We start from the raw sequence: 20059 nt of genomic DNA on the forward strand, positions 1-20059 counted from the left end.
TCTAGGTTTAATTTATGGCAATTGGGGAATGTTATGGTGGAATACGCAATGATGAAAGAAACCATAACATCAGAAGGGAAAGCGAGGACGTGAAAGTCGAAGTGGAGACCAAGTTTGTCATGAGTTGAAGCGAACATTTATTTTTGGTTTCACATTACTACATAAACCCACGAAGTGTGTACGTGCATAAATAAATGATATATATATATATATATATATATATATCTTTCCAATGTTTGATATCTTTATTTTTCTTTTTGCTCTCCTTCCTCTATCCGTGTGCGGCGTATTCGTAGGACCACGGGAATATGAGGAGGGGAGAAAGGTATGATGATATGAGAGCTTGGGTATCTGCTTCTTTTGGTTGATTTTTTTCTTCTAAATTCCCTTCAGTTTATTTTGATTTAACCCCCGCATCCGCGCAGAGCCATCTTCTCCGCATTGTATCAGGGGCCGTGGAAACGCCCAGTAAGGGATGCATTGTCTGTAACATGTTTCTTTTCTTTGAGTAGGAGAGAAGGGGACGGGATGCAAGTTGAAAATAGGCAAATGACAAATTATTTCGACGGAAATTGTAGTGAATTTTTATAGTGTTCCTAGGAGGGATTTGGTGCAATAAAAAGAACAAGTGTCGGGTAATATTCGACCCTCATATCTGAGAGTATGGTTCGCCTCAACTACAGACCATATGAGGGAGAGGGAGGTCATGCCGCCTTTGGACGTAGTGAAAACAGCACCGAGCAGTTTTTGAAGCATTTTCTTTTTTTTGTTGTTGTCCTTCTATCCACTGCTCGCGGTGTGAGTTTTACGATTTTGACGTTGCTCACATTTTACGTCTCCTTTCTCCTTCCAACTACCCCACATCAAGTAGTTGTGGTAATTTGTTAGGGTGTTAACATATTTTAGTACATTATCATACCCCATATCGGGAACTACCGGTGGTAAATCCTCAGGTGGAACATAATTTGGGTCTCAAACATTTGAAACGAGCATGATAAGAGGAAGAGATATATGCTGAACTGGTGTATTCATTAAAAGGGAGATGATGTTCCCTTCTTTAGTGAGACAACTATTGGTGCTTGGAAACATTCAACCGTGGGTTTGTGCGGCTCCGACTGCGATATGCTCAACATGAGACCGGCGAAGTACGTGCCTACATGTGTAGAAGAGGAACTAAATACGTGTCTTACCGGCCTTATTATAATAGCCACATTACCTGCACTTCGATTTCATTCGCTTCTTTCTCTTTGCTGTTCTTAGCATGTTTGCATTCTTCTTTTGCTATATGAGTGCATTCCATCTGCCTCAGGGTATCATCGTCGTGTAGAATATTCGCAACCATTCCGCGATGATACTCTTGCCATTCTGTGACGTTGCTATGTCTAAATATACCTTTTACAATTCGGTTCGCCTTGTTTTATCCTCCTGTTCACCTAGTCACCAAATACGCCTCCCTTTTCCCCTTTTCGTTTTGCGCTGATTGGGTTCATGCGGCACTGCTACATAGACAGTGGAAGTTTGTTTATTCCCGTTGCCTAGCAGTACATTTTCTCTGTACCAAGAGAGAGAGAGAAAGGAAAGAAAAAAACAACAACAAATGTCTCGTATTCCTGAGAAGATTCTCTGCGCGTCAGCAGGTGCCTTTGTGGGTTGCATAGGCTTCAGCTACACAAACCCAAAGTGGACACAACGACGTTTCAACCCAAAGAATGTGCCACCTCTTCTCTACCAGCAAACGCCCTCCCGTGAGGACTGCTTGAAGCGGATGGAAGCCTTCAACTCACCTGAAAATCCGATGGATGTAATTATTGTTGGTGGTGGCTCCGTTGGTGCGGGTGTGGCATTGGATGCCACCACACGCGGCATGACCGTTGGACTTTTTGAAATGAACGACTACGCCAGCGGAACAAGCAGCCGGAGCACCAAGCTCATTCACGGTGGTATCCGTTACCTTGAAAAAGCTGTGTTCAAGCTTGACATGCAACAGCTGATGTTGGTGGCAGAGGCACTAAGGGAACGAATCATCATGTCTCATCAGGCGCCTCACCTCTGCCGCAGCATTCCTACTATGATTCCTTGCTACAATCCAATTGACATCGCCAAGTTTTGGTGTGGCGTGAAACTTTATGACATAATTGCCATGTGGGAACGCGGTACCCTGGAGTATGCTGGGTACCTCACCCCGTACGCCGCCTTGAAGAAGTTCCCGTACCTTAAGAATGGAACCAATAATGGGAAAATACTCCTTGGTGCTGTAGAGTACTATGATGGTCAAATGAATGATGCCCGTCTCTGCCTCTCGGCTGCTCTCACAGCAGCCAGCTATGGCGCCGCAACGGTAAACTACGCCAAGGTGGAAAAAATGGAGGTTGTGCAAAACAAAATGGGTGAACAAGTGGTGAAGGCAACCGTCCAAGATAGGATAAATTCCAACACGCTAACTGTGTATGGTAAATCTGTGGTTAACGCCGGTGGACCCTTCACTGCTCGAATTCAGAAGTTGATCACCGACAAGACATCCGTCCGCATGGCACCAAGTTCCGGTACCCATATCATTATTGACAGGAAGTACTGCCCCAGGGATAGTGCAATGGTGATCCCTTCTAACGATGGGCGTGTTGTATTCTCGGCTGAGTGGCTCGGCGGTTGCTTAGTGGGAACCACTGATAAGGGTTGTGAAGTCACTGAGGACATCCGGCCAACGAAGAGCGACATTAAATTTCTTCTTAACAATGTGGAACCTTACGTGGGTAAAGTGTCGGAGAAAGATGTCCTTTCTGCGTGGTGTGGGATTCGCCCGCTCGCGCTCCCGGAGAATGCGGAAGGCAGTGACACACAAAACATCGTCCGTGAGCACATGGTGGTGGTCGACAAGGACAACCTGATGGTGAGTGTTGTGGGCGGTAAATGGACGACATACCGAAAGATTGCTCAAGACACGGTGGATGCCCTTTACTCTTCACTCCTCAAAGGTCGCGTGGAATGCAAACCGTGTATTACGGAGGAGTTGCAGGTTATCGGTGCGCACGAGCTAGAAACAGTCCCGGAGGAGCCAAAGATTTCCATCTCAAACAAGGTTCACAAATTCTGGCGCCGCCAATACGGTGACCGTTATCATGTTTTGGCGGATATGGTGAGGGAGGATCCGTCTCTCCTTAAGCCACTGCACCCGGAGGAGCCTGTTTTGGCTGCTGATGTTGTGTATTCCGCGCAGCGTGAGCATTGTGAGCGCGTCGTGGACTTCATTTCCCGCCGTACGAGGTTGTCATTCCTCAACGTGGAACACGCAAAGGCAATTATTCCAGAGGTTGCGCAAATCATGGCCACGACAAAGAACTGGAGCCGTGCGAGAAAGAGCGAGGAAGTGGCACACGCGCTTGCTGCGCTGGAATCATTTCACGGCCAATAAAAGCCATGTAGGGGAAAGAGAAAAAAGGGAAAATTACCTTTCGGCATGATTGTGTGTGTGTGTGTGTGTATGGAGGAGGTGCGGGGGGCGATTTTGCGTGCGTGTGTGGGGGGTGATGGTGGAATAATGAATAAATTGGTTAATTGTAAGAGGGGTTATCATACACTATCATCTTCACTCTTTGTTTTTCGTTTGGTTGTTTCACTAACTCAATGGTGGAATGAGAAGGAAAAAGGGGGGGCCAGGCACGATAAAACTAAGACTCAAAAAAGGTTAAGCAAAATAAAATGTGTTTGGTTAAGGAGAAGAATGAGAAGAAGTGAATATTATTTTCAAATGAAGGGGGAAAAAATAGAGAATTGGATGTGGGAAGGAAAGGAAAGGAACATATGCAGTGATGCTGGGGATGCTTTCCCACTCCCAGTGTATAGAAAAGGACCACTTCGTTGCATTCCATCCATGACCGCGAGACAGAGAGATACTAAAAGAAACTAATGTAAATAAATAAATATAAATAAATAAATATATATATATATATATATATGTACGTGGTCGTTACGCTAGTGGGGGTATAATCAAACACGTACGTTTATATGCAACATATGCATATGTATATATATTTATTTGTATACCAGTATGTGTGTATGTGTGTGTGTGTGTGTGTGTTTAGGGTGCCTCTTTTCATATTGATTCATGTTTGTCAACGACTGTTTGTTGCAGGGCCTTTCTCAGCTAGATTTAGTGGCAGCGGTGACTACGAGTACGCGCAAACAGAATGTTTTCTCCATGTGTTCAAGTCTTATATGCAACCTAAGTTGTGTGGCACTTTTTCTCTTTTGCTGTTCAACAAGAATGTGATGGGGAAGCATGCGTGAGGGAAGCAAACGGCCCCAGATCCCGTCGCGTGTTTGCCTCAACCGCTTCAACTTCCCTTTTTTTTGCTTTAATCCTTTTTCTTTTTGTTTTTTTTGCCCCTTTACCCCTTCCTTTCCTCTATTTCGCCCTCCCACCTTCCACCCCTCATGAAAGGGAGCGCACAGCTTAAGTCGAGGGTTAAAATGTTAAGAGGTGGGAGAAATATGTACGAGGTTGTACAGGCAGTAAGTGACCGGGCCTGTGGCTTTCATTTTTAATTTTTTTTGTTTTTCTTGTATTCCTGAAATTACTTTTTTTTTCTTTCAGTGCCTGTGCAAATGTGAAGCCCCTGGAACCCATGTTTCCCTTCTTTCTTTTTTTCTTTTTTAAAAGAGGAGAAATGAGGAAACAAAGGATAACTAAATACAGAATAAATGAATGGATGACACTTAAAAATGGGATCAATGAGTAATGTCAATTTTTAAAAAAAAGATGAAACCCCTCGTAAAAACAACGCCGACAAACCAGGTATATATATATATACGTAATTATGTGTATTTATTTACATACACGCAAAAGGAAAAGACCAAAATAAAGGGATCAATACGCAGTGTTTGTTTAACAATTTGGCGTGATGTTAGATAGTGAGGGAAACTGAGGGGGGGGGGTACGAATATATATATATATATATATTATCTTAATTAATAAAGCATAATTTTAGGCGATGAACTTAAGTGTACATGCTTTCATTTATATTCATATCCATTTCTTCCTTTTGCACATCCACTTTTGCCACAAAACTTTGAACATGCACAGGAGAGGGACAGGGGGAAATACCACAATGGGACCCGACATATATATATATATATATATAGTATTACTGCTGTTTTCCATCACTGCGTTACGCTTTACCTTTCTCCCTTCTTCTTGAATTTACTATTTTCACCCAATCCTTGCAACGCTCAATACAGGTTTAACTTATACACATTTGGAATAAGGCTGGCTTCCTTTACTCTATTCCAATTGAGGTCAATTCTGCCAAAGTTAGTAACTTCCCTCGGCTCTGCTGTCTAAGTGAGCAGATGGCCACAGCTAAAGAACTTGGGCCAGGCGGGCTGCGAGAGGATGGGAGACCGATCTTCATAGCCACGGACCACACCAAATTTACTCCCTCTACGAAGCAAGAACTTACCGATCAGCAGAAGCTTGCCTGGAAGTCCTTCCAGCTTTGGCGTACGACACTTGGGATAGAACGGCGTGACAATGTGTATAAGACGCTCACAAATTCGGATTACACCAACTTCCGCCTTGGTACCCACATTTTAGGCACGCCGTACCCTGTCATAGAAACTGTCCCGGGTTTCTTTGACGTGTTTAAGGCCGTGCGCTGGTATGAGCACGCCATTTCCCTAGCTGTTGCTTTGGGGTACGGTTATTGGATTCGGTCTAAGGCATCGACGCGGTATTCCCGTATGATGCCCATGTCACGGACGTCCATCACCATGCTCACTTTCATTTCAACTGATTTGTGCTTCTGCTATAGAAGCATGTACAGGCTAACTGGCTACCTGCCAAATGAGTACGAATGTTTCAAATACGGGGTTCTGGAGGATAAAGATAAACTTCAGCGAAAGAAAGAACTGTGGGAGAAGTACGCGAATCACAAGAGGGAATGGTGCCGTCGTTACGATTACCATGTCTATGGTATCCGACCCGGTGAGACCTTTTCTTTTTTCTCTGCGTGCATGATTCCCTCGTGGGAGCCCCGTTATAATACACGCACGGACTATCCACCGAGAAAGAATCCGTACTTCCTCACATCCACGCCGCTACGTGACACATTTCTTGAGTCCCCCTTTACATATGAAATACCAAAGGATGAAACAGTGCCGCTGGTGCGGGAGCGGCCTGAACTCAAGTATTTGTACCGTGGGCCTGGGCGCACCACACCGCCGAGTGATGAAAAGTAGCAACAGATGCATCGATGCCATTCGACTTTGGTGGTATTTGCGTTTGGCCCGAGGACCTCTTAGTGCTTACCGAGTTGACTTTTTTTTTTGTCTTGCGTAGGTTGGTTAAAATGATGCGGTGAACAACAGCGGAGGGGAACGCGGAGAAGGAAGGTTGTGCAGCCCGTCTTACACTTACGGCGAATGCCACATGCGTACGACCGCACAAATGGCAATAATATAGTAGTGAAGTAGGTAGCGAAGAAGGAAGTAGTAGTAATGATATTCTTCAAAGTGGTAGTTGTAGCAGTAGATGATATAGCAGTGCTAAAAGTGACAACCAACATCATGTGTGTATGTGTGTCTGCGGTTGTTATTTTTTCTCACAATTCTCTGCGCGTGTATGGGTTTTGTGGGAGTCTATCTCTTGAGGGCGTTGCGACCTTCCTTATGTTAAGAAGCTGCTTGCCCACGGTTATGGTGCCTGCATCAAGAATAGTTGAGGAAGACTGTAGGGTTGATGGGGAAACTGAAGTTCATTTGACAAAAAGTCGAAAGGGGGAAAAAGAAGTGTCTTCAAATGTTTGTTATTTTTTCCCTCCCTCCTTGTGAAGTATTTTTTATTTTTTTCGGTTCCTAGTATTTGACCGCGTTGTGAGACTTTATCGTTTGAGCTGTGTTGCATACTTTCCCTCCTTTCCTGCAGTCAGGTGGTCGATCATTGGTGAACTTTGGCGTGAGTATGGGAGACATATCGTATTGTAGCTATGAAATACGGCGAGTTGCCCAATCACCTCTTATCCAACCGTTCTCTTCGTCCCCCCTTTTTTTATCTGATCCCCATCACTCTTCATTCTTGAGTCTATGTTTTCCTCTTTTCTTTCCGTAATCTTATGTATATATATTTTAAATAATATTTTGGTGGTTTCTCATTTTCCCAGTGACACCGTTGGCTCATAGCTCTGTTTTGCCGCCTCAAGGTGAAGGAGGAAGAAACAGAAATTACTTGCTTTCAAATTTCGCTACATGCGGTATCGCTTGCTCGTAGCGCGCTAATGGAAGACTCTAACGAAGTTGCGTTACGGGGTTTGAGGACAGCGCCTGGAACGCGGCGTGCGAGTCCGCAAGGGGACACTAAGCTCAATCTAGTGCCGGAGCCACCACTACCACGCACTGGTGCGTCGATGCTTACAATACCAGTGGTGAAGTTGCTCCACTGCGCGGTCCGTGACGTCGTTGAGCAGCAAGCGCCTTCCCTCAAATGTAGTTTATATGACGATGAGGAGGTCACGAACGAAGTGGTCAACCATTTGTTGCATGACACCGCTGTGGACGGCGTCACGACCCTTGATGTGCTGACGGCGAAGTGGCGGCAGGTTCTCTCAGAATCTCTGAATGCCAATGGCACTGTTTCGGACGCGGAGCGCGCCACGCTTCCAGTTACCCCAGGGCCTAGTGAGGCAGAGTGCAATGAGATTCTGGAGCCGGTCACCGACGCCGGTGTGATTTTGAGTCAAAGCCCAGCAAGTGTTAACGTGCTTCGCCTTGACTGTGATAGTGAACTCTCACTGGATGGTCTGCATACAGAAGATAGTCAGAACACCCATGCTGACGCCCATGAGTTTATTGATGCTTGTTTAAATGGATGGTTAAAGGACGGTCACCTAGTTCCTGGCGAGAAAAGGAATGCATTCGTGAGTGCGCTTCGCGTTGTGTCAGACGCGGATAGCGATGTGGTTGTGTCAGACAGTCATTGGGATTTCTGGAGGGGCTCCCTGCTGGCCTGTTTGGAGCAACCAACAATTGCTTGGGAAGCAGCAGACCTGATTGTAGCGTTTCTGTGCAGTCGCTGTTCATCGACGCAGAAGCTTCTTTTGGTAGAAAGTGTCACGAGGATGCTTCGACAGTACAGCCAACAAAACGAAAGTGGAAGATCACCAGAGGTCTTGTTGCACCTACTCCACAAGCTTGTGCTTCGCCTGGCGGGAGACATAGATTTGCTATTGGATGATGAATTGGGAGGTCTGTTTCATCACGTTATCGAATCTGTGATTGAACACATCACTTACTTTGGGGCTGTTGATCCACAAGGGCAGTGGCTGAAAGAACTTCTGGTGCGTCCAGCACTTACCCGTCATGTTATTCGGCTGCCAGAGACTCAGCATGCCCTGGTGAGTAAGCTACTAGATGCTTTTCCCACGACTCATGCGGTGGGACTGACGCTGGTGATGTTGCCTTTGTGGGTGCAAAAACACAATACTAAGGGTATATTTGCCTCGTTGCTTTCGTGTGTGGTTAACGGGGTTATGACTGGGACTGTTCGGCGTGACATGGTTGGAGATGCGTTAGTTTGTATTAGGCGTTGTGCTCGCGGCTTGCATTATTCCAGGCGCTATGAATATGTTAACCAGATTTGCAACATCCTTGCTAGCAGCGGTAGTGACACAAGAGTGGAGGACAAAAACTGTGGCAATGACCGGAGGTTGTGGCGGTTAGGTTTGCCGCTTCTCCTCGTTTTCTCAGTGCCATCCGGTCATGATTGTGACAAGGGCTACCGTCTTTTGCCAGGTCAACTGAGGCAACTGGAGAAATGCCTGCTTAGACGCACCGAGCTGTGGTCAGAGGAGTCTCCGGAAGATCGCGAAATTATTAGCTCTTTTTGGTGTGAAATGCTCCACTGGTACGCAGTGCAGCTGCGCAAGGTAGTGAAGCGTGTTGTAAAGACCGTGGGCAGCGGGGTTAGCCGATCAGCTGTACCATGGGATGAGAGACACCTGGTTTCCATCAGCACCGTTACTCCTGCTTGGCGTGAACTTGAGAATATTCTCACGAACAGGGGACGCCATCAACCTCCTGACTACACAGCGGTCCTTCAGTGCATGTGTTCTCACAGCGTGCTTGCCACGTCTCCCCAGTATTTTCTTCAGCAGAACGTTCAGGTCCCGCAGCGAGATCGATATGCTTTGTTAAATACGAAGCATGAAATTTGGTGGTTACTCATGCGGTGGTGCAGCAGCGCTCCGCTGCGTCACGAGCTGTTTCTTGCGACCGGGAGGGTGCTTAAACTGCTCACTAATAGCGAAAGCACTATAAATGAGACCCTCCTCATAGTCCCAGTGGAGGAGTTGGAGGGGGAGGTGCAGGTTCTGCACACGATTCCGACGGAGGAAATGGAGAAGCGGCGAAGGATAGCGCTTTTTCAATCAATACGCCTATGGATAGCTGCGTTGACGCCCCCAGTTGATACTACACCCTTAACCCGTTGGGATGTGGCTGGTGCATTCCTCCAGCAAATCAAGCGGCACTGGATAGACCGCGAGCAAGGCGACACGTCAGCGCGTCTATCGTTTGGTGATGACTCTTTGCTTTTACTGCTCTGCGTATATACCATAGGTACATTGACAGGTGCCGTTCTCAATGGCAGTGGAGCTCATCCACCGGACCTTGACAACGCGCTACGTCGAATATTGTTGGATCGTCGGGGCTTCGACCCCGTTCAGCAGCTTCTGTTGTATTTGACCACATGTGCTGACTGCAGTGGTCTCACTGATATATTAGCCCATAGATTCGATGTGGTGAGCGAACCCCTTTGGCGAGTGGAGGAATACCGCAACGCCAAGCCAACAGTTAGTTGTTCACCACTTCCCGTGGGACAAAAAGAGTTGCACCTCTTCAAAAAACATGTTGGAGAGTCATTAGACCAAAGCTACTGTGCCTCTGATGGGTATTACTCATCGGGGATGGAACAGGTTTTGATGTTAATCCTTCAGCTGCATGAGGGAAATATAGCTTCAGCAGCAGCCTCTTTGGGATCGTTTCCCCTATCAACGTGGGAAGCATACGGAGGTGTTAAGGAACTTTCAGCTAGAATTGTCGAATCCATACGTGAAACTCACCCACACATGGAGGGCCTCCTCCGTCTTCATGGTGTCGATTTGTACTACCTTTCGCTTCTCTGTACCAGTCGCTGGCTTCGGGATCCGTGGAGGGCGGCAGATGTTGCTAGGACCTCTGTTGATATTTTTGTACGCCGAGGTTGGAAGGCGTGGGAAAATACCGTGGCGGAATCTCTTTGTGCATATATAACAATGATACATGAGCAGTTTCAGCGGCACCAAAGCCTTTTGTTGTGCCCATGGGAGGAAACAGCTGTCTTTCCAGTAAGTTATTTCTGGGCTTCGTGTATTACTAATAAATTTACATTGGTAAGGTCTAGCTAGGAAGTCCCTGGTGGAAATATCTCTTCGTTGAATATTGTCCGAACATGGTTTCGATGCGCACCAACGTGTTTGTTCAGTCAACTTCTATTGTTCTCACCCACTGCATTGGTCGCCGTTTTTTCCCCCATCATATGTTTATTTCCTTTCTTTATGTGAACGATCCGTGTTTTTCCCGACACTTCTTTTGTTGCTACTGCTGTTGTGGTAGTAGTAGTAAACGCGCCTGTCATGTGCTGCAATGAGGTTAAGGAAAGCAAGTGTTCGCACGGCGGTGACGTGAGGAGGGCCTTTGCTCGTGGGCTGTATTAACTCAGGTTGGTGGTGACACTTTCTGAATAGCTCGGGTTAAATATTTTTTGTCCTTCCTACAAGGTGTCTGGGTGACGAGCGTTTTTGTTTTTTTTTTCATCGGCCGTATCGCCCTTAACTGCGCTGTAGATGGTTGCACCGTTACAAGTAACTCTCCTTCAACTATTTTGCTTTGCCGAGGAGGGCCAGGATGTTATTGCAACTTGTTTTTGTTTTTTACCCCGTTACGTCGCATTCACTCAACACTACCGTGTCACGGTTGAGAAACTCAGAGCGCGGGAGCCGACTTGTCGTGTATGCGTGTAGAGGGGAGCTGTTCCTTCTATTTTTTATTACTCGTCTCTCGAATAATAGTAACAATAACATAAGAAGTGGTAAAGGCGACTAACTTTTGCACTGAGTTGTTTCTAGAGGGAGTTACAGTTGTAGAGGAAAGGGACTAGGGGGTATCAGTGGTAAGTGGGGCAAAGTACAGCGGTTTCTTCTTATTTTTCCTTTACGAAAAAAAAAAGGGAGGAGGGGTGCACAAGTAAAACAGCGTTAGCAAGGATGTAGGTGGAGGGAGAGAAGAAATTGTTTTGAACAGGAACGTTGTCATGATATCGGTGCTGTGGGACATGATCGTTAAACTGAGGGTTAGTGTTTCTGATGGTAATAAATGGAGCCTTACGTCGATGCAAAGAAAACACGTTCTTGTGTTGGTTTCACCAACGACCTTTTCGTTGCTTTTTTTTTTTGCTTTTTACACAAGGATACAGACCCACCGCATATTTTAGAATATGCTTCACCATAAATTAGATACAGTGAGCGTCATCGCACTCTTGTTGACACTCCGTGGTACCGTCGCTGACGACAACATCACTGGGGAGGAAGAGGGGACAGGACACCGATGCATGCACAATGATGTTGCCGTTCCATACGATGAGCTTCCCTCCATGGACGCCGTTCATGATTTGCAAACGGCACACGTGGCGGAGGTTTCCAACAATACTGAAGGTGAGGGAAACAAGAGCAAAAGTGTTGAACGGAAAAATGTGCGGTTTCACATAAAATACGCGTTAGGCGAGACCTGCAAAGGAATCGGAATGACTGTTCCCACCTACATCAAGGGAACTACCAAGGAATGCACCGAGGATGATGTGCTGACGAAATGGAAACTTCGCTCTGTCAAGGTCATGATGGAGGCTGCTACAAAATTTCTTAGTTCTGCGCTTCTTGTAGATCCCCTGGAAGCGGTGAACGTTCCAGGGGGTAAGTGCTCAGGGGTTCAGGTCCCCAAAATGACCGTACCGAATGCGGATTACGTTGTGTTTGTGACGATCAACCCACGACCAGAAGAGGAAACCACGACAGTCGCGTGGGCCGCTGCGTGTCTGAAAGATACTCGGTCAGGTAGACCTGTCGTGGGCCACATCAATTTCATCCCCGCTGCCATCCAACGGAACCCATCAAGTCTTGCTGAACATGTGGCTATGCACGAGCTCGCGCATGCCATCGGCTTTAGTGATATTGCTGAAACGATGTTAAGAGCACCTAATGGATTGGGTGCGAAAGGCTCGCAAAGAGTGTATCGTAAAGGACTGGGGAAAGCGGTCACACTTATTACCTCGCCCAAGGTTCTGAAGGTCGCCCGGGAGTACTATGGTTGCCCCGGCCTTGATGGTGTTGAGGTTGAGGATGCTGGAAGTGAGGGCACGCGGGGCTCGCACTGGAAGAAACGAATTTTGTTTAACGAGGCCCTCGTTGGTAGTGTAACGTCCGGGCAGCTGTTTTTTTCTCCTCTAACTCTCGCTTACTTTGAGGACCTTGGATTTTACACGGCCAACTACTCTACCGCAGAGACGGGCATGACCTGGGGGAAGGGCAGAGGGTGCGACTTTTTGTATCAGAAGTGCGATAATCATCCCCGGGAGTGGGGAGAGTTCTGTTTTCGTAAAGAAATGTTCGTGTCCACCTGTACATTGGACCGAAGCAGCTTAGGGGCCTGCGATATTACAACTCACCCCGAGGATCTCCCTCAGCTTTATCGGTACTTTGATGATCCTCGAGTTGGCGGCTCCTCCGCGGAGATGGATTATTGTCCCACCGTAATGGGGTTTGTTAATGCGTACTGTACTGCGGAGCTAGGTTTTGCTTTTATGAACGTCTTCGGTAATGAAATGGGTGTGCACAGTCTGTGTTATGACTCCGACGTCATCACAAGTGTGTTTCCCAACTTCCCCTTCGCGGCACGATGCTTTCCAACAACGTGTACACCCTCTGGACAGCTTCTGCTGCGTGTGCAGGGGCGTACGGTTGCGTGCCCACGCGACGGTAAAGCGGGATTGGGTGACACCTCGAAGTTGAAGGGTGTTCACGGTAAGGTCCAATGCCCCCCTAGTGAGAACTTTTGCAAAAATTCTGGTAATGGTATTTCTAAGCTGCAGCTTGCGTCGGTTGCGGACGAGGTGGATGGTAGTTCAAACACGGAAAGAATCGGACACTCACTTATATCTCCTACACCGCATACATGGAACAGTGAAGACATGGGGAGCTGCAGCAGTCGCCTCGCTTGTCTGAAAGATATTCCGCCCCCCTTTCCGGCGTGCAGCCTGGCTGCAAGGAAGGTGAAGGAGTGTCTCGGGAATGATTGCCCAGGGAGTGCGCAGCAATGGCGATATGCAAATGAAGTAGGTAATAGTTGCTTGAACCCAGAGGGTATGGTGGCCATGTGTATGGATGGCTGGAGAGGTGTAAATGAATTGTGTGGGGCAGTAGATCCTGAATACAAGTTGGGACGAAGCTACCGATCGATGCTTCCCTTCTAATGTTCGCCCCTCCGAAAGGGGGGGGAAGGCATGTTCGTTGGACCTATGATAGCCGTCGGTATTGTAGTCGGAGATGGGGAAACATAAGGAACGTAAATACTTTTTTAGGAAAGGTTGTTCCATAATTGCCCTTCGAGTATGTTCCATATGCTTATGTACTCTCCGTTCCCTTCCCACAGTTTGTAAGCAGGCACATGCTTGTACGATTGGAGGTGATTATATTATAAATCATGTGCCCCACGAAGTAATGTCCACTCTCTTATCTGCCCCGATAAAGTTCACAATTGAAAACGCACGATGGTTCGGGTGGTGAGACGATGCCACAACATATCGGTAGCACATCACATTTGCTGAACCGTTAAGGATGCTTGAGGAACGGATAAACATCGCAAGGTGCTAGAGAACGCGAGTGCTATAGAGGGCGGGCGGGAGACGACGGTGGTTCCTCTCCAGTCTTAAGTTTGCTTCACTCAGGTGGTACGCGAGAGGCGTGTGGCTCTCCACGCTTTCCCCCATCCATCTTATGACGGTATTGACACTTCATTAGTTGTACTGCACTCGTCCGAACGTGTCATTGTTGTTTCTTCTTTTTTTTTTTTAATTGCGGGGAACTGCATGGACTGCATCAATGCTGCCAACAGTGGCTCACAGGTATACTGCAGGTCACAAGTGTCTAACCGTTTGCTGGCGCAAGGCGGTTGTTTTACGGTTCTACTTTTTTCCTTACCCTGGTGGGTATGTTTCGTAATTTTAACAATTGCACCCTTGAAATGTAGCATGTGGTGTGTTTGCCTATCAAAGAATCACAATGACTGCCTGCATTAACTGTTGCATATGTTTATATTTCGTTTCGTCGCTGTGGTTGTTTCCAAACCCGCTCAATCACTCCTTTTGGTTCACGTAGAAAGGCTGAATTTGTTGTGCCTGATCAGTAATGGGAGAGGAGGTAGTTAGGTTAGATGGACATGGCGTAACTGATTGTACGGTGGCTGGTTTGTGTGATCACCGTAATATCCGACGCGTGGAATTAACGAACTGCACCCGCATCACTGATATCAGCCCATTGGCCAATATTTTTACGCTCGAAGAGGTGGTCATACGCAACTGCCAGTCCGTGCGTTACGTTGGAACACTTGGCCAATCGCAGCCGTCTCTGCGCAGAATTGAATTCACGGGGACCCCTCTGACAGGAGAGCAGCTGCAACTTCTTAGAAGTGCGCAAGCGCAATTAATTCTTAGAGACGGCGACTTTCCAGTACAACTGAAGCAACCAGGACAACTCCTCGTCAAGGAATCCATCGATGTTGTCAAGGGCATCGTAAGTCAGTTCAAGCCTGAAGAAATTGGGATTGCCTTCAATGGTGGCAAGGATTCTGTGGTTATGATGGACATCCTCTACTGTGTCATGGGGGCAGAATTCATTTCTCAGTGTTGTGTGTTTCATCTCAACACAATCAACGATAAGGAGTTTCACGAAGTGGTGGAGTTCAGGAAGGCATTCGCTGCTGCCAGAAAACTCTCTATAGTTCAATCTGATCAGATGTTATCCATGAAGGACGGGCTTGAACAAGTCAAGAAAACGATGGGTATTCGAGTAGCTTTCATGGGAACGCGCAAAGCGGACGGTTGCCATCAAATGACTGGTGTAGAGAGAACCACGGCGGGCTGGCCTGATCTGCTGCGCGCCTGCCCGCTGTTTTGTTGGGAGTATGAAGATGTTTGGGGCTACATACGGACCTATGATCTTCCCTTCTGTGAATTGTATGAAAAAGGATATACTTCCCTTGGAGGCGCGAACAGCACCATTCCAAATTCTCACCTGTCCCGCGAGGATGGAACGTTCCGCCCCGCCTGGGAATTGGCTAATGGGAGGTCTGAGCGATGTGGAAGGCTAAGCACATGAGGAGGCGGGGTATGATGTGGTGTGGCGCGCTCGAGATGGGGAAGGAGTTCGTGCGGCAGCGCAAATTAAGGAGGTGAAAGAAGGTGAGTGGAGCTAAAGGGGGATTGTGGGCGACAAAGAACAAGTCAGTTGTGATGGGCCACGGGGTGGGTGATCAACCGTTGTTATGCGTCTTACGGTTATTTTTTTAACGATATTTGGTGCGTTTCGTGGGGAGCTGCAGTTTTGCAGTGAACCGGAAAGTGTTGTACCACTTCGGTTTTTTTTTCTGCCGCTGGAGTTTTGGCGACGTAAACTGTATAATCTGTACTGTTCAGTTGGTGATAGTTCTGCAACTTTCTTTTGCTGGTTTGCAATATTGTGTGACTCTGTACTTTGTTGACATCACACCAAAGGCTAATTACGGTACATCTTTTACAGGACAAACGAATTGGAGTACAACTTAGGGTTGTAAGGAGGAAATAGAAGTGACGAGGGAGAAAGCTGCCTTCGCTTTGGGTGTGGTGCTTCCTGTGCAATTTCATCCCTAAACTTTCTTCTTTCAGTATGAGCCGTGCCAACGTGCCGTTCAATCCGATGAGGCGGACCCCTCCGCCTCCACCCTGCATTGACACATTCACGCTCGTTCCCAGTGATTACATGTCGATGTTATCAGCAGATGGTCATAAATTCGTACTTCATCGTGACTGTGCGTGTGCCTCACCTCTTATTCGTAAGGCACTTACAAATCTCGTGGACCCCGGCGTTCCGGAGATGCGCTTCGACTGGGCCAATGGTGACAATGAGCCTCCGGTTATTTACTTTACAAAAGCGCCAACTGCATTATTAGAGGTGGTTATCAAGTATCTGTACTACAAGCATAGATATGAAGGAGATACCGATTACCGACCGCCATTCGACGTGCCACGCCAAATCGCCCTCGATATCATGAAGCTCGCGCAGGTACTCCAATGTTAACCACTCACCCTCTCTTTCGGTGGTTCTGCATGTGCATGGACATGTGATATGTTGTTGCCTCTATACCAAAAGAGAGAGAAGGGCGAAATGTGTAGGTGTAAACAGCGATTCTTCAATCTAACCATGGTTTCACACCTGCGTGTCATAACACAAGCCCCTTTTTATGATTGCCATCCGCCTCTTCTCCTCGCACGGCTTTTTCTTCTGGTTTCAAGGGGTTATCATGAAAAGGGCAAAGGCACTTGTTGTTGCCGAGCAGGCCACACCGCAAGTGATTCCATGTGAGCCGTCCTACATGGTGTGTTTAGAATCCTCTGATGGGCATCGTTTCTTAGTGGACCGAAACTGTGCTATGGTGAGTGGCGTGATGCGGCAAGCCATGCGCAACAAACTTTCAGATTTTGATGACAACAACTCCTCCCATGTGGCGGCAAACGCAACTTCCACCGCAGATGGGACGGTTTGTCCTGCCTCTCTGTCACCCACAACGTTTGAAACGGCTACCTTTTCCTCCTCCATCGCTTCCTCCGTATGCTCCGAGGATTGCGCGAGTACCATGGGAAACCTCATGTCACCCACGCAACGCGGGGAGGAGGTATGCACGATGACAAAAATTGGATCGTTAGAATATGAAGTTATTAAACTGGATGAGATACCCGGGGACCTCCTTGACCTCGCGGTGCAAGAGATGTACTACAAGTACAGGTACGATGGGGAGCCGGAGAAACGACCGCAGGAACCAACGCATACTGTAGATATGAGGTACAAACTCGCTGCGTTGAGCGTCCTCCTAGATATGTAATACCTTGCGGATCAGTTCTATTCACAAGCAGAAGTGGTGTTTGATAATGGTCACCCGGAGGGGGAAAGGGGGTCGGCGCGTGTGTGCATGTGCATGTATTGGGAGTGTAAAATTATTGTGATATGTGGTGGAACCCCGCGTCACACAAGAAACTGTCAGAGAAGCTGCATGTAGTGTCGTTCTCCCATGCTTTTTGATCTTCACTGCTTTTCGCACCGTGTTTTCTGCTGTTCTCACCCATTGATATTTCTTTTCAGTGGTGTTTTGCCCACCAGCACCTGGTGGTGACACCGCTTGGATTTTGTTTTCCTATTTTATTTTATTTTTCGTTGGCAGTGGGACGCTACGATGAGTAGGGATCGTGGTGGTATAGAGCTTGTTTCTCATGGCAGAGGGGTACGTGACTGCTTCGAAGAGAATGAAAGCGCTTCTGATGCGCCTGATGGTGGCATGGAGTGGGTTTCCAGTGGGGACGCATCCGAAGAATGTGTTAACGACGTTGACGACATTTATAGTAACCGCGATGATAGTGGCGCTGATGAGGAAGGAAACGAGTTTGGGCGAGAAGATGAGGACGACAGGGGTGAGTTCCGCAGTGGTTTTGCGACAGCATTCAGCAACATTTTAGCCCGTGACCTGGAAATTCAACAGAGACACTGCCAACAGATGGAAGGGGCTGGTGTTGACGTTAATCCAAGAGTTGCAACCGCCGACGGCCAGGTGGCAACGGCGGGAGCGAAGGAGAAAATTTGCTGCATTTGCAAGGACAAATCTGTTTATACATGCCCTGGCTGCGGTGCCCGGACATGCAGCATGACGTGTGTGCGTGTTCATAAGGCGCAGTTCAATTGCAGTGGGGAGCGCAATGTTGCCGAGAAAGTGCCCCTAAGTGAGTTCACAGATAAGCAACTTGAACGCGACTTCCACTTCTTGGAGGACACACGTCGCGTGATAAGTAATTGTGAGCGCACGTTTCCAAAAATGTGGCGCTACACTTTTAGGGCGCTTCCTCCCCCACTTTATGCCCTACGAAAGGCTGCAAAGCAGCGAGGAGTTGTATGCCAAATAACCTCCGAGGGAATGTCTAAGCGTGACGCAAACACATCCCGGTTTGATCGCAGAACAGAAACGATCATCTGGCGTTGCCAGTTTAACTTCCACACCCCCAATTTCACCGTATCCACAGACTGGGGAAATGAAAGGCACAAACTTGGCGATATTTTGACGTACTGCTGGGCTAAAAATCCACCGGTCCACTGTTTTCACATTAATCGAAGGTACAACCGTGCCTCCAAGTGGATTGGGATTGAGGGAGAAAGGGAAGGGAAAGAAGTGGAACGGGAAGAAGAAGGGGAAAAGGACAAGGAGAATGTTGAAAATGGAAGGGAAGAGAACGAAAGTGTGGAATTCAGGTGCTCCGGTGCCAGTGACAATTTAGCCGACATCAGTACAAGAAAAGAGGACTCAAATGATGAGGATGGTGCCGTCGGACCTCTGTTCGTCGAAGTGGGTGACAAACAACAGCAACAACAAGTATGGAAGCCGTCAGTACTGGACATTAGTCCCCAGTCGCCCGAGGAAGCTAAAAGTAAAGAAACTGTTTCTGCGTTCCTCTCTCTGGGTCCCGTCATTATTTTAGCGCAGGCAGAGCGACTCGGACTGGAGAAGAAGTATTTTCGGCTTTCCCCATCTCAAACCCTCAATGAGACATTGCGTACCCTCTTCTTCATCAATGAGTTTCCTGTGTTCGAAGTCATTCATGCATCAGATCTCGAGTCCTATGCTCTGGTCACGGATGCTGACAAGGAGCGGATACGCGAGAGTTTCCGTGCAGCTCCGCGTCCACCGAAGCCGGAGCGCCCACCGCGTCCAACGAAATCAACCTTGACACCGGAGGAGCGTGACCGTTATGCTCAGGTGCCGTGCCGCCTCTTTCTCGCGGGGTGTTGTAAACTCGGTGAAGAGGAGTGCCCGTACAGACACTGTGAATATCAGGACGTCCCGGTTTGCCGTAGTTTCATGAAGTTCGCTTCCTGTGAAAAAGGCAACCGGTGCGTGTTTCGGCACGATGCCACCGCCGTAGCGACGGCAAGAAAACGAATGCGAGAGGGGCGCCAGGCTGTACAACTAGGCAGGCGGCGTTTTTAGCATATTATATCGTGTTATGGTGACTAGGCGCACCAAATAATTATATGAACAGCAAATCTTGTTAATACAAATTCACGTGCACTCGCATGTATTTGTATCAATAGGATTTGCCTTTGCGGCGGGTAGTGCGGCTTTGCTCGTGCTAAATGGGCTGCCACGACATCGGAGGTACTGTGTTGCTGCTACATGTGGAAATACAGTGAAAATTAAAAAAGAAAACCGAGAACCGTGTTGACGGTTCGTTGGAGGTGTCTATGCGAGGTGAGTTACAGCACTCAGCCTTTCGGAATGTTGTTGGATCATAAGCGTTTAAAGAAGTTAACAGTAACATCGGCATAGTAGCATTACGAATTGTCGGTTGTTATACTTACATAAAAATCTCCACAGCTTTTATAACGTTGTCTCAACCATATAAAAGTGTTCACCGGAACAACTGGCGTGTGTCCTCTTCTCTCTTTTCCATCCGTTTGAGCGCTGCACGTTAAGTTTATACGACGCAAATTTTCTGCAAATTTCCGATCGCAGCCACTCTCGTCTGTGAAGCTTTTTTTTTTGTTCTTAGTCTTTAAGAGAAAATACTGTATCTATTCAACTTCATCTGTTGCTGCGTTAGTATAAGGATGGGCGCATCACCCACACGCCTCTTCTATCTTTGTTTTTCTCTTGTCCTTTTTGTAGTAAGTTGGCTGCGCAACACCTG

The 20059-nt window shown here is 47.5% G+C and overlaps 8 protein-coding genes across 8 annotated transcripts; all 8 read left to right on the forward strand.

Moving 5' to 3' along the window:
- Nucleotides 1-1597: 1597 nt before the first annotated feature.
- Nucleotides 1598-3409, forward strand: TEOVI_000242100 (glycerol-3-phosphate dehydrogenase (FAD-dependent), mitochondrial; the record flags this gene model as incomplete). Its single annotated transcript, XM_067225503.1, has 1 exon — nt 1598-3409. The coding sequence occupies one exon, from the start codon at nt 1598-1600 to the stop codon at nt 3407-3409; it is 1812 nt and encodes a 603-aa protein (XP_067081604.1).
- Nucleotides 3410-5346: 1937 nt separating this feature from the next.
- Nucleotides 5347-6234, forward strand: TEOVI_000242200 (NADH-ubiquinone oxidoreductase complex I, 21 kDa subunit, putative; the record flags this gene model as incomplete). The annotated part of the gene is made up of 1 exon (XM_067225504.1): nt 5347-6234. One exon carries the CDS (start codon nt 5347-5349, stop codon nt 6232-6234), a length of 888 nt encoding a protein of 295 aa, XP_067081605.1.
- A 1034-nt stretch (nt 6235-7268) lies between these two features.
- On the forward strand, nt 7269-10433 carry TEOVI_000242300 (uncharacterized protein; the record flags this gene model as incomplete). Its single annotated transcript, XM_067225505.1, has 1 exon — nt 7269-10433. The coding sequence occupies one exon, from the start codon at nt 7269-7271 to the stop codon at nt 10431-10433; it is 3165 nt and encodes a 1054-aa protein (XP_067081606.1).
- Nucleotides 10434-11521: 1088 nt separating this feature from the next.
- On the forward strand, nt 11522-13549 carry TEOVI_000242400 (MSP-A, putative; the record flags this gene model as incomplete). Its single annotated transcript, XM_067225506.1, has 1 exon — nt 11522-13549. One exon carries the CDS (start codon nt 11522-11524, stop codon nt 13547-13549), a length of 2028 nt encoding a protein of 675 aa, XP_067081607.1.
- Nucleotides 13550-14483: 934 nt separating this feature from the next.
- TEOVI_000242500 (phosphoadenosine phosphosulfate reductase-like protein) lies at nt 14484-15452 on the forward strand (the record flags this gene model as incomplete). The annotated part of the gene is made up of 1 exon (XM_067225507.1): nt 14484-15452. One exon carries the CDS (start codon nt 14484-14486, stop codon nt 15450-15452), a length of 969 nt encoding a protein of 322 aa, XP_067081608.1.
- A 546-nt stretch (nt 15453-15998) lies between these two features.
- On the forward strand, nt 15999-16409 carry TEOVI_000242600 (uncharacterized protein; the record flags this gene model as incomplete). The annotated part of the gene is made up of 1 exon (XM_067225508.1): nt 15999-16409. The coding sequence occupies one exon, from the start codon at nt 15999-16001 to the stop codon at nt 16407-16409; it is 411 nt and encodes a 136-aa protein (XP_067081609.1).
- Nucleotides 16410-16632: 223 nt separating this feature from the next.
- On the forward strand, nt 16633-17211 carry TEOVI_000242700 (Skp1 family, tetramerization domain containing protein, putative; the record flags this gene model as incomplete). Its single annotated transcript, XM_067225509.1, has 1 exon — nt 16633-17211. One exon carries the CDS (start codon nt 16633-16635, stop codon nt 17209-17211), a length of 579 nt encoding a protein of 192 aa, XP_067081610.1.
- A 348-nt stretch (nt 17212-17559) lies between these two features.
- TEOVI_000242800 (HIT zinc finger, putative) lies at nt 17560-19359 on the forward strand (the record flags this gene model as incomplete). The annotated part of the gene is made up of 1 exon (XM_067225510.1): nt 17560-19359. The coding sequence occupies one exon, from the start codon at nt 17560-17562 to the stop codon at nt 19357-19359; it is 1800 nt and encodes a 599-aa protein (XP_067081611.1).
- Nucleotides 19360-20059: the final 700 nt, after the last annotated feature.

Source organism: Trypanosoma equiperdum, assembly GCF_001457755.1.
Source record: "Trypanosoma equiperdum strain OVI genome assembly, contig: ctg_549, whole genome shotgun sequence".
NCBI classification, from domain to species: Eukaryota; Euglenozoa; class Kinetoplastea; order Trypanosomatida; family Trypanosomatidae; genus Trypanosoma; species Trypanosoma equiperdum.